At 47.6% G+C, this 13,596-nt stretch overlaps 2 protein-coding genes across 2 annotated transcripts; one reads left to right on the top strand and one right to left on the bottom strand.

Annotated features, from left to right (window-relative positions):
- Positions 1-579: 579 nt before the first annotated feature.
- On the bottom strand, positions 580-5,362 carry BDW43DRAFT_319747 (putative ABC multidrug transporter; the record flags this gene model as incomplete). The annotated part of the gene is made up of 14 exons (XM_032048967.1): positions 580-678; positions 734-1,173; positions 1,223-1,382; positions 1,440-1,646; positions 1,703-2,010; positions 2,062-2,155; positions 2,206-2,381; positions 2,436-2,710; positions 2,764-3,388; positions 3,439-3,944; positions 4,006-4,550; positions 4,609-5,019; positions 5,071-5,115; positions 5,168-5,362. The coding sequence occupies 14 exons, from the start codon at positions 5,360-5,362 to the stop codon at positions 580-582; spliced, it is 4,086 nt and encodes a 1,361-aa protein (XP_031900047.1).
- Positions 5,363-8,846: 3,484 nt separating this feature from the next.
- On the top strand, positions 8,847-13,373 carry BDW43DRAFT_89909 (uncharacterized protein). The gene is made up of 6 exons (XM_032050674.1): positions 8,847-10,656; positions 10,716-11,438; positions 11,495-12,550; positions 12,599-12,875; positions 12,928-13,042; positions 13,094-13,373. Exons 1-6 carry the CDS (start codon positions 9,590-9,592, stop codon positions 13,303-13,305), a joined length of 3,450 nt encoding a protein of 1,149 aa, XP_031900046.1. The 5' UTR covers positions 8,847-9,589; the 3' UTR covers positions 13,306-13,373.
- The last annotated feature ends 223 nt before the right edge of the window (positions 13,374-13,596 follow it).

Below are 13,596 nucleotides of genomic sequence, written 5' to 3'. Positions count from 1 at the left end.
AAAGAGAAAAGAGAAAGGAGAAAAGAAAAGTCTTGGCTCGTTAACTTGTTTGTTCCCCGGATTTCCTATGTCTTGAGATTCCCCCGCATGCTGATCAGCGTAAGCGATACTCTTGGCAAAGGTCCAATGCGTTCGGCATATTGACTGGTATGGGTCGGTAGATACATGTCTATGATTAATTCAAGTTAAACCGCGGGACTGATGTGAGTGGGAGACGGCCTAATACTATTCATGGATTGTAAATATATATTATTGACCTTTCTCTGTAGAAGTTGGTCAAAAAAAAAAAAAAAAAAAAAAAAAAAAAAAAGAGACTGCAGCTCAGAGATGAATGAGCTACTCTCCCGTATTTGAGAGATGCCAGGGCATGACATCCTGAATTTTTCTAGAAAAGATGTGAAACAGCCTTGTTCAATGAGACCTTGGGATTGAAGATCAATGTGAAAAATCTTCCCCCACAAATACATTAATTATATTGATCCCTCTATGCGTCTATCTCTATAGTATATCTACCCATCCAACGGATATACGTAAATCTACGTCCAATCGCTTCCACATAAGACAAAATAGATCAATAAATCACTCCGACCTCGCACTCTTCGTCTTCTTACTCCTCAGCTTCATCATCAAGAACACAAGTCCGTACGAAGTGATGCAAAATAGTGCGGTGATTCCAGTCTGCATACCCTAGTCAGCATGTGTCCGTTTCATTCTGTAGCAGTGATCGACTTACATCTCTCCAGGAATAGTACTTCTCTCTCAGGTTAAAAGTCTTCGCATAATCAGCACCAGTGGAGTATTGACAAAAAGAGCAGCTTGATGTCGAGTTCGGATCGAGGAGGTAGCCCGCTTGCTCGGAAAGAAAGTCGGCCATGTATTGGCCGCAAGTCTGGCCGGATGGCGCACTAAAATGAACGAGCTCGGAGGCTTTACACTGCACCTTCACGTCCCAGAGGACTTCTCCAAGCAACCCGCCTACCAGGTACGTAAACGGGTCCAGGTAGTACATCCAGTAGCGCCAGAAGGGCTGCATCTGGGCGTAAGGAACGACGACACCACAGAAGGAGACCAGTCCAGCACCGATGAGGATCGGGTTCATGATAGCGGCAAAGTATTCATTGGGGGCGTAGGCGGCGATAGCCTGGCCGATAGAAGTGTACAAGAACTCGTAGACTGTATTGAGTTAGGGGGGAACCCTTCAGGAAAAGGTGGTGGAACGAACAGATCATCTGCAGATATACATGGCCAGAGATGCCGGCCTCGACAGGGAATCCAGCAGTGAAATACCAGCAGGCAAAGTAGAGAGTGGCACAAATGATTAGGTATGGAATCTCCGAGACGGCTTGAGCACCTATAAAAGCGAGCCAGTGATAGGTTTTGGACTGATCTTTGTTAGTGGCCCACTGTCAGTGAAATTTAAGGATAGCTAATAGAAATACCTTCTTCTCGCGGGTTTCGAAAATATCACGGTTGTGCAGAAAAAACGGCTGCATCTGATTAATACAGCCTGGAGCGACAAAGATGAAGTTGAAGATTGCAAAGAGGCGCAGCTGTAGATCAAATGTGCCATTGCCCATTTTCCAGAACGTGAAACCGCTGAAAAGAGCCGCAAAGACGTGTAGAAATATCTTGTTCCAAACGTAATCCTGAACAAACGATGAGCACCTGCTGTAGGCCAAACAATTGACGGTTTATAACTTACCGGTGACCGCCACAATTGAATCATAAGACGATGCAAGACCATCTTGAATTGGAACCAGTGCGAAGTTGCAAAGTCGGATTGGTTTTCCTCCTCCTGTGTATTCGCCTTACGATCACTGTTCAAAGCTTCCAATTCGGTGATGACTCGTTGACGCTCCTCGGACTGGTTCCACACATCGACCCAGTCAACCTTTTTATCAGTATCGCCCTGAATGACCTCGACAATATGTTCGGCTGGGTTGACATCAGGTGCACAGGGAGCACCATTCCTTGCAAAATAATCCAAGACCTTCATGGAATCCTTGCCAGCTATAATTGGTTAGACCTTTCATCTTGCTCAATGAAAGAACGGAGACTTACTCTCGCCAAAGTATGCCATTTTACCTCCCTTAGCCAGGAGAAGCAATGAGTCAAATGCATCAAACAATACTGCAGAAGGCTGGTGAATGGTGCACTATGATCTGTGAGCTACTAAATATTGATACCATATGTGGATGCACATACCAAGACAGCCTGGCCATTATCCACTAATTTTCTCAAGAAGCGAATAATGTTGTACGCCGATTGACCGTCTAAACCTGATGTGGGTTCATCAAGAAATAGTAGAGTCGGCTTTGCCACCAGCTCAACGCCTAGTGTAACTCTCTTCCGCTGCTCGATGCTGAGGCCAGCGCCGGGAACTATAGCAAGTCAATGGGCTGTCAAAGATCTGGGTCAATTGGATGATCGTGTACCTCCGATAAGAGCGTCACGAATGTCGCGCAGCTCCAGTAGGTCAATGATGCTGTCTACGTACGCCAATTTCTCTTCGCGAGGAACTGAAGCGGGTTGCCGAAGAAGGGCCGAAAATTCTAGAGCTTCCTTGACGGTGGCACTCGCTTCGTGGACATCCATCTGCTCACAGTAGCCAGTAGTCCGCTGGAAACTGACCCCCTGAGGACGGCCATCAATCAGGATGGACCCATAGATTTCACCACTGTCTTTGCGTTGAGCCAACACGTCTAGCAACCTGGGAAAGGAAGTTAGACTATGACAAGGAAAACTTTCAACCAGAACACATACGTAGTTTTTCCCGCACCTGAACAACCCATGAGTGCGACAAGATTTCCAGGCTTTACATAGCCAAACACCTGATCCAGCAACTGCTTCTTCTGGCCATGGAAAGGCACATGGTAGTCCAGATGATTCCACGTAAAGGTTGACTGCTTAACAGTCTGGGTAAGAGCTCCAGTATCCGCTGTTGGCTGGGGGCTGACTTGCTGATTGCTCTCCATGTCCGAAGTGCGCTCCTTCTGACTCCCCCGTTTGTAGAGAAGTACCGATGAACCTCCCTGGTTGTTAAGCTTTTCGAAGCCCATGGCGGTCAGAAAGATGAAGAATGCCCACATGCCAACGATAACACCGAAGCTTCGCCAGATATGATGAACCGAGTAGTGGTACTGTTCCCGAATATACGTTGCCCCATCGATCAGTCCATCCTCATCACTTCCCAACACAGAGCAGCCACGGTCGGCGGATGATGACTCTGGATATCCACTACCGTAGGGAAGGTAATCAGGCGCAATACACTTCAGCTTCAATCCCACAAATTCATTCGCCATGAGGGCTTCAAAAGCGTATGCGCCAGGGTTGAGATAAAAGATCCAACGGAACCAAACGTGCATCTTGTCGAAAGGAATGAGATAGCCTGAATTTGTCAATACGTGTGTCGGGCCGAGTAGTTCATTAAAAACATACCTCCATAAACAAAGAAGACAGTGGAGAGCAATCCCGAGATCTTGGAAGCATTTCCGAATTGCTTGCATAGCGCACCAACAGCCCGGAAGAGCTGCATGAAGCACAACGTCAGTGCAATAAGGATGATCCAGTAGGTAAAGAACCTCCCCGCGTCCATCTGCAGTGCAGACATGAAGTAAAGGATTAAGGAAAAGCAGGAGATCTGTACAATAACGACTGGAATATCCGTAATAGCGTTGGCGATACAAAATGCTGTGGGACGGTAGAAGCCAAAACGCTTTTGTCGGGACAGAATTGGACGACCCATAAACGCACCAGTTGTTTCGGACAAACCCTCAAGGAGGAAGTAAAGACAAGGAAAGAAGAGCGTACCCGGCCGAAGAAAGATAGAGGAGCTATCCAATTTGAGATTGTAGAACAAACTACCACACACTAGGGCTTGCAGAATGGCGGAGACAATCTTGATCCCAAGAGAGAGCTTATCTCCTGCCATGATTTGAAATTGTCTTGTCGATGTTAGAATTACTGTTTCACGCGTGCTGAAGGTACTTTGCGGGAACGACTCACCGAACTGTGCAAGCAATGATTTGGTCCCGGAGACTAGTTGTGTACACACTCTGAGGACGGGGAAGGTGCTTCTTCTTCTTCTCGCTAGCTACTGCCATGGATAGGTCGTCCTTTTCGTGGTTCAACTTTTCCGGCGGCTCAATGGTGTCCAGCATTTGAGTACTAATGGCGCTTGCAAGAAAGTGGGACTCGAACTCTTCTGGGGTATTAGGGACCTTTTCTTCCATCCCAGGTTGAACAATACGTTCGGTAAGCACCGTTACTGAAGTCAAGAAGTCGGCAATGTTGGCGCCTTTCGGGCAAACAAATCCCATATCCTCAAAATATGTCCGTGCCATAGTCCGGGACCCGTAATAGATGACACGCCCCTCCGCCAGTACTAAGATCTTGTCAAACTCATCATAGATGCCGTTTCCTGCCTGATACATAGTGGCCACAATTGTCTTGTCGTTTTCGTCTGCTTCACGGCGAAGGAGGCGTGCGAACTCGACTGCAGTCTTGGAATCAAGACCGCGAGTTGGATTATCCCAGAACTGAACGGGACTCTAGTAGAAGATATCAGTACCGTAAGGTCTCTGCACATGAAGCCGAGATTATACTCACCTGCCCAGCCATTACTTCGGCTAAAGAAACGCGCTTCCTCTCTCCACCAGATACACCACGAATAAATTCGTTTCCCACCAGCGTCTTTTTGGTATGGGCGATTCCTAGGGACTCCAGAATGTCGTCCCTCGTGTTCTGTATGTATTCCTTTTTGTCTTGGAGATGTTCAGGACGCTCCCTCGGCACCTTGTTCTTTAAGGCAAACTTCATGGCCCGGTTAACCGTCAAAGTTGGAAAATGGATGTCGTCTTCATTGTTGAACATGATTTGCTGTCGGAACTTCCTTGCCTCTTTATGGTCCATGCTTCCGTACCGAGTCTCTCCAGTGACTTCGTCGAATGAGTCCCGGTCATTTGACAGGACTCGGAGAAGAGAGGTACATCCAGCGCCAGGGCGACCCAATACCAGCAGCTGTAATAGTATTAGTGTGGCAGGTGTATATGATCAGTTGGCTCGCCTTACCATTTCACCCGGTTTCACTTGCCCACTGATGTCCTTCAGGATGGTCTAGGCCCTGTTAGCGCTTTGAAACAGTTCCGTCGAAAAGTTAAATGCCTACTCTTTTGTGCTGTCGACCCTTGCGAAAGATATCCAGGACTTGTCGCGGATCGGCGTATGACAACAGGGTGTCGCCCAGAGCTGCATCGGGGGCCGTGACTCGGACATTCAGGTTACGAAATGTGAGGGTTAAACGTTTGCGAATCGCACCACCACCGCATTCCAAGTCGACGGTGCCGGAGGATGGTGTATCCATGGTGAATAACGTTGATAGCGGCGGAGCGTCCTGTAGGAGCCATGTAGTTAGTACTATACCGATCGGTCTCTGTTGATAATCATATCCTACCAATATCTCAACCCTATACAACACCGACAATGACGTCTTCCCAAAAGCTACCTTGCAACCCTATTAAACAATCTATTATAGTAGTTGCCTGGGATCTAATTTCTTATATTATACGGTTCCTGGTACCTGACAGGATTACACCCGTAAATCCGTAAATCCGCTGATACGATACAGCCGCATTTCCGTTATCCGGTGATTCAAACCAATCATATTGCTTCTATGGCTACTTGGACCCAGAATAATTCGGATATAGATGACTCGATAAGATGGGGATGTAGAAAATTTCCTCATTCTACAGCGTTCCTTAACTGGGGCAAGCTCAATCCAGCGCCACTACGCCACGGGGTCATACTAAATGCTAGATTATAGGTTTGTCCGTACATTATCATATGTAATGGTTAGATAAAGAACCCGATTCTCTTGGCCAGCACGTTCAAGAGGCACAGGCATTTGCTAGGCTTGATGTTACAAAATCCTAACCAAACCACAGGCGTCATGGTTCTTTCGGGGGGCTCTTTGCTCTATTTGACATTGGCCTTATTCAGAGCCATATGGAATCTACAAACGATGACCAGCAAGAAATGTATCATTGGCCATGTTTAAGTCCGCAACGGAGTAAAGGGGAAGTGGGACTTGTAGCTTTATTCTAGAAGTAGTTGCTTGCTCCGTAGGCTTGAGGTGGAGCCAACACTTGGGCCGCTTTATGGGTTTTCGACAAGTGTCGACGTTGTGTATAATGCTTGGTACTTGGGAGAAAGGTAGCTACCCTCCAAAGGTCGGATACAATTCGGTGTCAGATAGTAGGATGACTATGGGTTACGGGCTTGATGGTTAGTACACGCACAACAGGCAGAAACTTCTGAGCCTCACACAGTGCCATGGCTCGACTTATTGATCAAAACAGGGTAATATGGAGTGGCTCACTTAATCTACTGAGGAACAATATAACATTCATGCTCAACCAGCACAATGGGTAGAACGAGCACTATGGATATAGAGTCATTTTGTTTTGGCCCCACCAGGGCATATACGCCGGAGGGGAAGGGGAAAAATTGGGATTTGGGCAATCAACAAGCGATAAGTCACCATGGGTCAGCCGTGTGTCTGTATATGCGACCCTGACAAAATATCCAGGCTGTTGCATGGAATTTCACACTGGCATCGTCTGTCTAGTGAAAAGTGAGATAGTGAATATGCCTTAATGGCCATTCCACAGATATGCCTGTAACCTACAATCGCTATCACGACCTTTATAGCCAAATGAAGGAGTTGTATGCTAGCCTCTTGACGCACAGCATCTCACGTCAATCATTACGATCAGGCATGTCCGCGAAAATCGCTCGTATAGTAACCAAGTGTTCCCGTATGACTTGCCTATCTACTTCCGCTCTAGTCTTCTGCAACCTATAGCCAGTATATCTGCCCTTTGTTGGATGTCAACAACATATTCCTTTCCTCATTACCAGTATTTGATCAATCATCCGATATGTAAAGTACGTAACTCATCTCTAGCTATGTGTCGCCACTTGGCGGAAAGGGCTAATTTGTACAACGAAGTTTTGTTCGTATTCCACCTAGTTAGGGCTAAGCGAGGAAAATCACCTTGTACCGCACCTCGGCGTTGTACGGCTCTTGCCATTATCGGCAAGCATATAAGATTGAGGGTTTGAGAGTAGTAGTCCCACACTTGGCATCCCGCGACTGACTCGTGTCGGCCTCCACTTTACCGAGAAGACGCAATAGTGCACATCATAGATTATGTGCGGAGTTTGTACGGGAGGTTTAGTTGCGACGAATATTGCTAGCATCATCGTTAGTCTCGAGATGAGGTGGAGAAGCGTACGGGTTTCGGGCCTGGGATGTATGTAAATACGAGCCCACAGCTCCTCACACTCTTATCCCAATATAGGAGAATATAACATAATAGTCGATGTACCGCCCAATGGTCCCTCATCCACATAAATACAGGGGTTTATGAAGCTAGGTTCGATGTTTGAGCTTGGCAAATATTTCGTTCTCCTATTACGTATGTTGTCCAACGTGAGCGCCTCTGGAGTTAGAGAACTGTATCAAAGAAGCGGCCGCCTTATTCGGAATCTGTTCATTTGAGCGTGGCAGAGATGCCTGGGAGGTCTGCAGGAAGCCAGAGAGCCCTGCAAAGACCTGGTATAGTACTTGAGAGTGTATTTGAATGGGTTTATTACTACATAAATAAACAGAATAAGCTTATTTAAGAGTCCAATAGCAAAAGGAAACACTTTGGACCCCAAGGGAACAAAAGACGATGATTTACATGTTTTACAGATATAAGGAGACGGTGAGCTAGTACTCAGAATAAAAGGAGTAAACAGTCAACGTTTCGAGGATTAGGCACCTGTTCAGAAAGCCGCAAGCCAAGAAATAGGCTAGTGGATTAGTGTTGCAGAAAGTTTTCCTTGAGTCATTTAATTAACATAGAGTTATCCGTTCCAGATGATTGATGTCAAGGCGAGCCTAGTGGGTGCCGGTGCTGACCTGTTGGTCTGCGGACAAAGACAAAGACTGATATTGCACCTGAAAATGCGTGGCGGACTGAGATGATCCAGTTGCTATAGAACTAGACTCCCTATTTTGGCCCTATCCATTCACCAGTTTAAGGTCAATGTGACGTGGGGCATTTCCAGAGCACTCAGTTCAAGATTCTATCACCGAGAGCACCTAAACTGACTTTGCCGCGAATTTCACGGATATTTGTCAAGGGGTACCCAAAAGCTCCACCTTCCTAGCCGATGAAGGCTTCTTTCCTCTATCCTAAACCAATGATTAGAATTTCCACCTTTCGTATTTATATACAGCATGCTCCAACCATCGTGAGTCGAACTTGTAATGGGCATATGTTCAACCATAGCACACGAGTGTAGATTGTCTATTGTCAGTTTACCACAGGGGTACTTCGGCCTTACTCAGGGGATGATCATTACTCTTTTCTTTCAAATCCCCCCTCTCCCTGGATATCTTCGGGTCAATGAGTGGAATACTACCCCAGCAGCCACCACCCAAGTAAAATAAGGCTGAGTAAGGGAGGATCGTCGACGATCATCCAGGGATTTCATGATTTAATTCGTCAAGCCCCACAGGATCTTATCTCCCAAGGTCTAATGCTAGACATCATTTGAGGGAAATATTGCACGATTGTCACGTCTTGCACCTTGTTTGAAGGGTGTGTGAACCAATCAGACGGTGCAATGGGGCGTCGTTTACATAATCAAGGGATTTGGAATGCGACGTCTTGTGACTCGTCGCGGCCTCAGGCCTCCCCCTGGCCGAATGCAGCAGGAGATCGCGACATCCAATGTAACGACAACTACGAAAAACTATTGAGTCAAAGGACCAACTTATCTGAATGGAACGGAGCGTACATTTTACCACTCCTTCGGTAGGTGCCGAGGCGTTCCTAATGACATGACAAAATAAAAGTTAAGAAAAGAAAAGACAAGCAGAAGACGACTCAGATTCTTTGTCTTTGGATCACCTCAACTATGATGGCAAAGCCAGCATAAATATCGGGGCTTCGGAGCCGAGTAGCCCTGAGCTCGACCGGTCGGAAGATTTTCAACATTTGAGCGACGGAGAACCATGGTTGAGTGGCGGTCTATTCCGGAAAACGTCAGCTGGACCACGGATCTAGAGCCATCGATGATCCCCTTATCTTGGGTGGCACTTCTTCAACCGCAGGCAGGGCCGATGGGGCTCTTTTCCCAGTCACCAACAGCCTAGACCAATCTCAGGGCAACCAGCACCTAGGAATCTCAGAAAGTTTCCAGGTCGAGTATCACTGGCCGGCCCATGTCTCTTAAGATTTTTTTTGTTCAGCCCGACTTGGATAAAACCACGATTACCACCAACTATATAACGATCCTCTCGGAGCTCTAGGCCGCGCGAAAAGCTCCCCACCCTTGGACCATTCTCAATGCTTGCTGGATACTGGCTGCACGTTAACCCGTCTGATGGCATTGCTGGGCTCATCAACGCCCCATCACCCTCTCCCGTCACCAGCCGGGCAGTAAATGGTCTCAGATCCGTCAAGGTAGGATTTGCTGCCGTCGGACCCCTTTCTAGGATTGTCCGCTCGTCTCGTCCTCCAGTCTCACTCACGGAATGCATTCAACACTGAGTAGACTTTATCGCCCTGAACTACCGAATGCTGCAGAAAGCGCAAGAGATCAATCGACGCCTTCACCTCTCGATTTCCGGAACCCCTTCTCGACGAAGGATATTGCGGTGGACACAACCCTAGTTGGCCTTGCGCAGCTGGGTGCTTATCGACTAGGCTGCCATCAGGCCTTCGTTGCGTTGATTGAAAATGATGAGACATGTGTGATCGCGGAGGCTACAATTCCTGGCACGGGGGATGAGCATCGAATGAAAAGCTGCTCTTCGCTTGGTCTGAAGACATTAGGTTTCCACGGGGACGGAAGCCACCTCATTGACGGCTTCCGTGAATCATTGGATGATACATGTCGGATTGTACTTGATATCTGCTCAGATGGCACTCTCAGTAGCCATCCATTTGTGATTCGGTTTCCTCACACACGCTTCTATGCGGAGGCTCCTCTACGCAGCTCCTCAGGAAGTTTAATTGGGACATACTGTGTTACTGGCACTGTCCCTCGCTCATTGTTTACTAAGAGTGATGCAGCTATTTTGAAGGAAGTGGCGGGCTGTGTCGCGAATCATCTTGAGAATGTTTGGACTATACACAACTCCCGAAAATCTGGGCGCCTTCTTGATGCGCTCATGTCAATTGCCAAGGGCCAGCCCGGATTGGAGAGTGAGCAAGTCACCCGCAGCAGCAAGGGTGTTTCGGACATCATCTCTCCTCGTTCATCCGATCTCCCAGATATCGATAGCATTTCGTTATCAACAGAGACTATGTGCGATGGTTTTCCATTGTCAGCAACGCCGAAACCTCGAGATAGAGCCCACTTACCCTCGTTCTTCAAGCCCAGTGACGTTCCGATAATGGCGCCTCCGTCCCCGGAGCAACATCAGCAACATGTCAGGAGATACTCAGACGAGTCCAGTAACCTAGTCACAGTATCGGAGAGCGCTGTTAGCCCCTCCGGTACTTCCTCACTCTTCTCCCAAGCTAGTGACTTGCTCCAGGAATGTATGGAGCTAGAGGGTGTTTTATTCTTGGATGCGTCACGCAGCAACTCTCGAAGGTATGTCTCTTGCACCCTGTCTATGACGAACCTTAGTAACCTTACAACCAATATTGCAGCTTCTCTACAGATAGTGCTGGCGACTGGGACGAACCTAACAAAGATACCGAAACCTCTGCACCTCCTCCGTCTCCTGGATTGTCATCGCAGGGTTTGTGGTCTGAGAAACGATGTGACATTTTGGGTCATGCGTTGTCAAAAGAATCGTTGGAAAACGATAACCGCCCCATCCAACTTTCCTTGACAGAGGGCTTATTGCATGATATGTTTGCGGCCTTTCCCCATGGCGAAGTATTCTATCCTCAAGATGCAACAAGATCGCACTCCATGCAATCAACCAGCACCCGAGGGCATAGTCGACAAGGTAGTGACAGCGGTCGTTCGGCTCGCCATGCTATAACGGTCCGTCTTGGACATGACTTCCCCCAAAGCAAGTCGCTCATATTCCTTCCGTTATGGAACTGGGACAAGTCTCGATGGCTCGCTGCTACCATAGCCTGGACGAGCGAAAAGCAGCACTCATTAGGGCTGGATGACCTATGCTATCTCAGAGCCTTTGGTGACTGTATTGTTGCGAAGTTCTCCGAGATTGGCTGGTGTGCCACAGAGAAATCGAAGTCAGACCTACTTTCGTCCGTCAGTCATGAACTCCGTTCACCGTTGCATGGGATGCTTGCTAGCGCTGAACTGCTACAAACTACACACCTCGAGCCCACCCAGCGTGACATGCTCACAATGATCGAAACATGTGGTCTAACATTATTGGATACGATGAACTACCTGTATGATTAGAGACTTACCCAGGATGGATGTATTAAGCTGACAACGTATATTATAGGCTGGACTTTACGAAAATAAACAACCTAACAGTCGTACATAAGGAGGAGGGCATTGAGGGGCCCGAATTTGATAACCTTGTCACAGATTTTGATCTGGGCCGTCTGATAGAAGACGTCTCTGAAACCTTGTATACTGGCCATCGATCTCTCATTAACGCTTCGAAAATAGCTGGTCGGTATCTTCCAATTGGTGCTGGCGTTGGTGGTAGATCCGTCGGCACTGATGTCCAACAATCGGACAATCCGGACGACTTGTCTGTCGTTATTCGTATTGAAGAACAAAAGTCGTGGTCGATTCACTCTGCCTCAGGCGGATGGCGAAGAATCGTTATGAACCTGCTCGGCAACTCGTTCAAGTTCACTCGTTCAGGCCTTATCGAGATTTCCCTAACCAAAGAAGTGGAGGGTGCTGGTGACCAGAAGACAGTTTCAGCCCATCTGTCGATCAAAGATACAGGATGTGGGATATCACCCGAATTCCTAAAGCACAAGCTTTACAAGCCATTTTCGCAGGAAAATGTGTTAACGGAAGGAGTCGGATTGGGTCTGAGTATTGTGCAACAACTGGTAACCAGCCTAGGCGGCTATATCGAGGTGCAAAGCCAGGTCGGTGTAGGGACAGAGGTGGATGTGCATATCCCTATTAATTTGGCCCCGCACGCCCTGCCACTATCAATCCAGCTCCCTAGACGAGAAGATGCTCCGGGATCACGGATTATGACTCGTGTCTGTCTGGTAGGCCTGAACCCATTTGTTGACCTCAAGGCAGCATCGAGAGGAGTAATCACAACTGAAGCGAAGCGTAAGATGTCAATTCGCGGAGCACTCAGCAATGTACTTCTCGGGCAACCAGGATGGACGGTGTGTTTCGCGGACACGCTTGACAAGGGATCTGGCGACATTGGAGTCGTTGAGGAGTCTAGCTTGAAGAAGATCGCTAGTGTTGGCCCAGTTGATACTCCTTTCAGCACACTTATTGTGCTTGGTGAACACGGGATATCTCTTCCAGGCAACTTTGCTATTAAGAATGCCGACATTATCTATTTGTCCCAGCCGTACGTACTCTTGTATCATATGGTTGACCGCACACTAACATATGGCAGAATTGGTCCACGGAAACTTACCGATGCCTTGCAACGGTATATAGACTCCCATCGCGAAGACAGCCCCTCTTCGGAAAGCCCGGTATCCGGCCCTTTCTCCGGATTCCCAGGTCGCGGGCGCTCTTTGTCCGAGGCATTTGCCGCCGCCAAGGGCTCAGAATCCCCTCCCATGGTTAGAGATAGCGTGACAGAGCTTTCGCCGTTTCCTACGCCGCAGGCCTTGAACCAGAAAAATATACATGTTTTGATTGTGGATGACAACGACGTGAACCTTAAGGTAAACCAAGCCCATATATCTTACATCAAGACAAAGCCTAACTGGAATGTAGATTTTGGCAACCTTTATGCGGAAGATAGGTTGCAGTTACGAGACGGCGAGCAATGGACTCGCGGCACTAGAAAAGTACAAAGCCTGTGGAGGAAGATTCGACTATGTGCTGATGGGTATGTATACATCCACCCTAAATTCCCTCACGGCTAAATTGACACCAACAGATATTTCTATGCCCATCATGGATGGAATTGTGTCCTCAAGTAAGATCCGTGAACATGAAGAACAAAATTCATTACCTCGAAGCGCTATTATGGCGGTTACTGGAGTAGCATCGAGCTCAATGCAGCAACAGGCTTTTGCGGCTGGGATTGATGATTACTTGGTTAAACCGCTTTCTCTTCACGACCTTAAACGAATTATGAACATTACATGAATTCTGATCTTTCTTTTGGCTAGAGGATGTCGGATGCTAGGAGTTTCGTGGAAGAGCGCATACTGAACTGTACATGTATTAAGTGGACGAGTGTCACTGAATAAAACCACAACCAATTATCAACTATAACCCTGCCGGATATCACGCTCGACTGTATTCCATTAACTATATATGTATCTCGGTGGACCCGTGGGCCCACATATAAAAATAACAAAGTTACTTAAATCTCATCACCTTCCCCCTCATAGCAATTTCAGCAACCTCAGCATCTTGCAAAGCATGTGGCACAAT

Source organism: Aspergillus alliaceus (assembly GCF_009176365.1).
Source record: "Aspergillus alliaceus strain CBS 536.65 unplaced genomic scaffold BDW43scaffold_23, whole genome shotgun sequence".
NCBI lineage: Eukaryota > Fungi > Ascomycota > Eurotiomycetes > Eurotiales > Aspergillaceae > Aspergillus > Aspergillus alliaceus.
Note: the sequence above shows the minus strand (reverse complement) of the source record. Positions and strands in the feature narration are given on the sequence as shown.

Coding starts and splice junctions, on each gene's coding strand:
- BDW43DRAFT_89909 (XM_032050674.1), top strand. CDS start 9,590: ATGCATTCAACACTGAGTAGACTTTATCGCCCTGAACTACCGAATGCT. Junction 10,657..10,715: donor TCACGCAGCAACTCTCGAAG/GTATGTCTCTTG, acceptor CCAATATTGCAG/CTTCTCTACAGATAGTGCTG. Junction 12,551..12,598: donor ATTATCTATTTGTCCCAGCC/GTACGTACTCTT, acceptor AACATATGGCAG/AATTGGTCCACGGAAACTTA.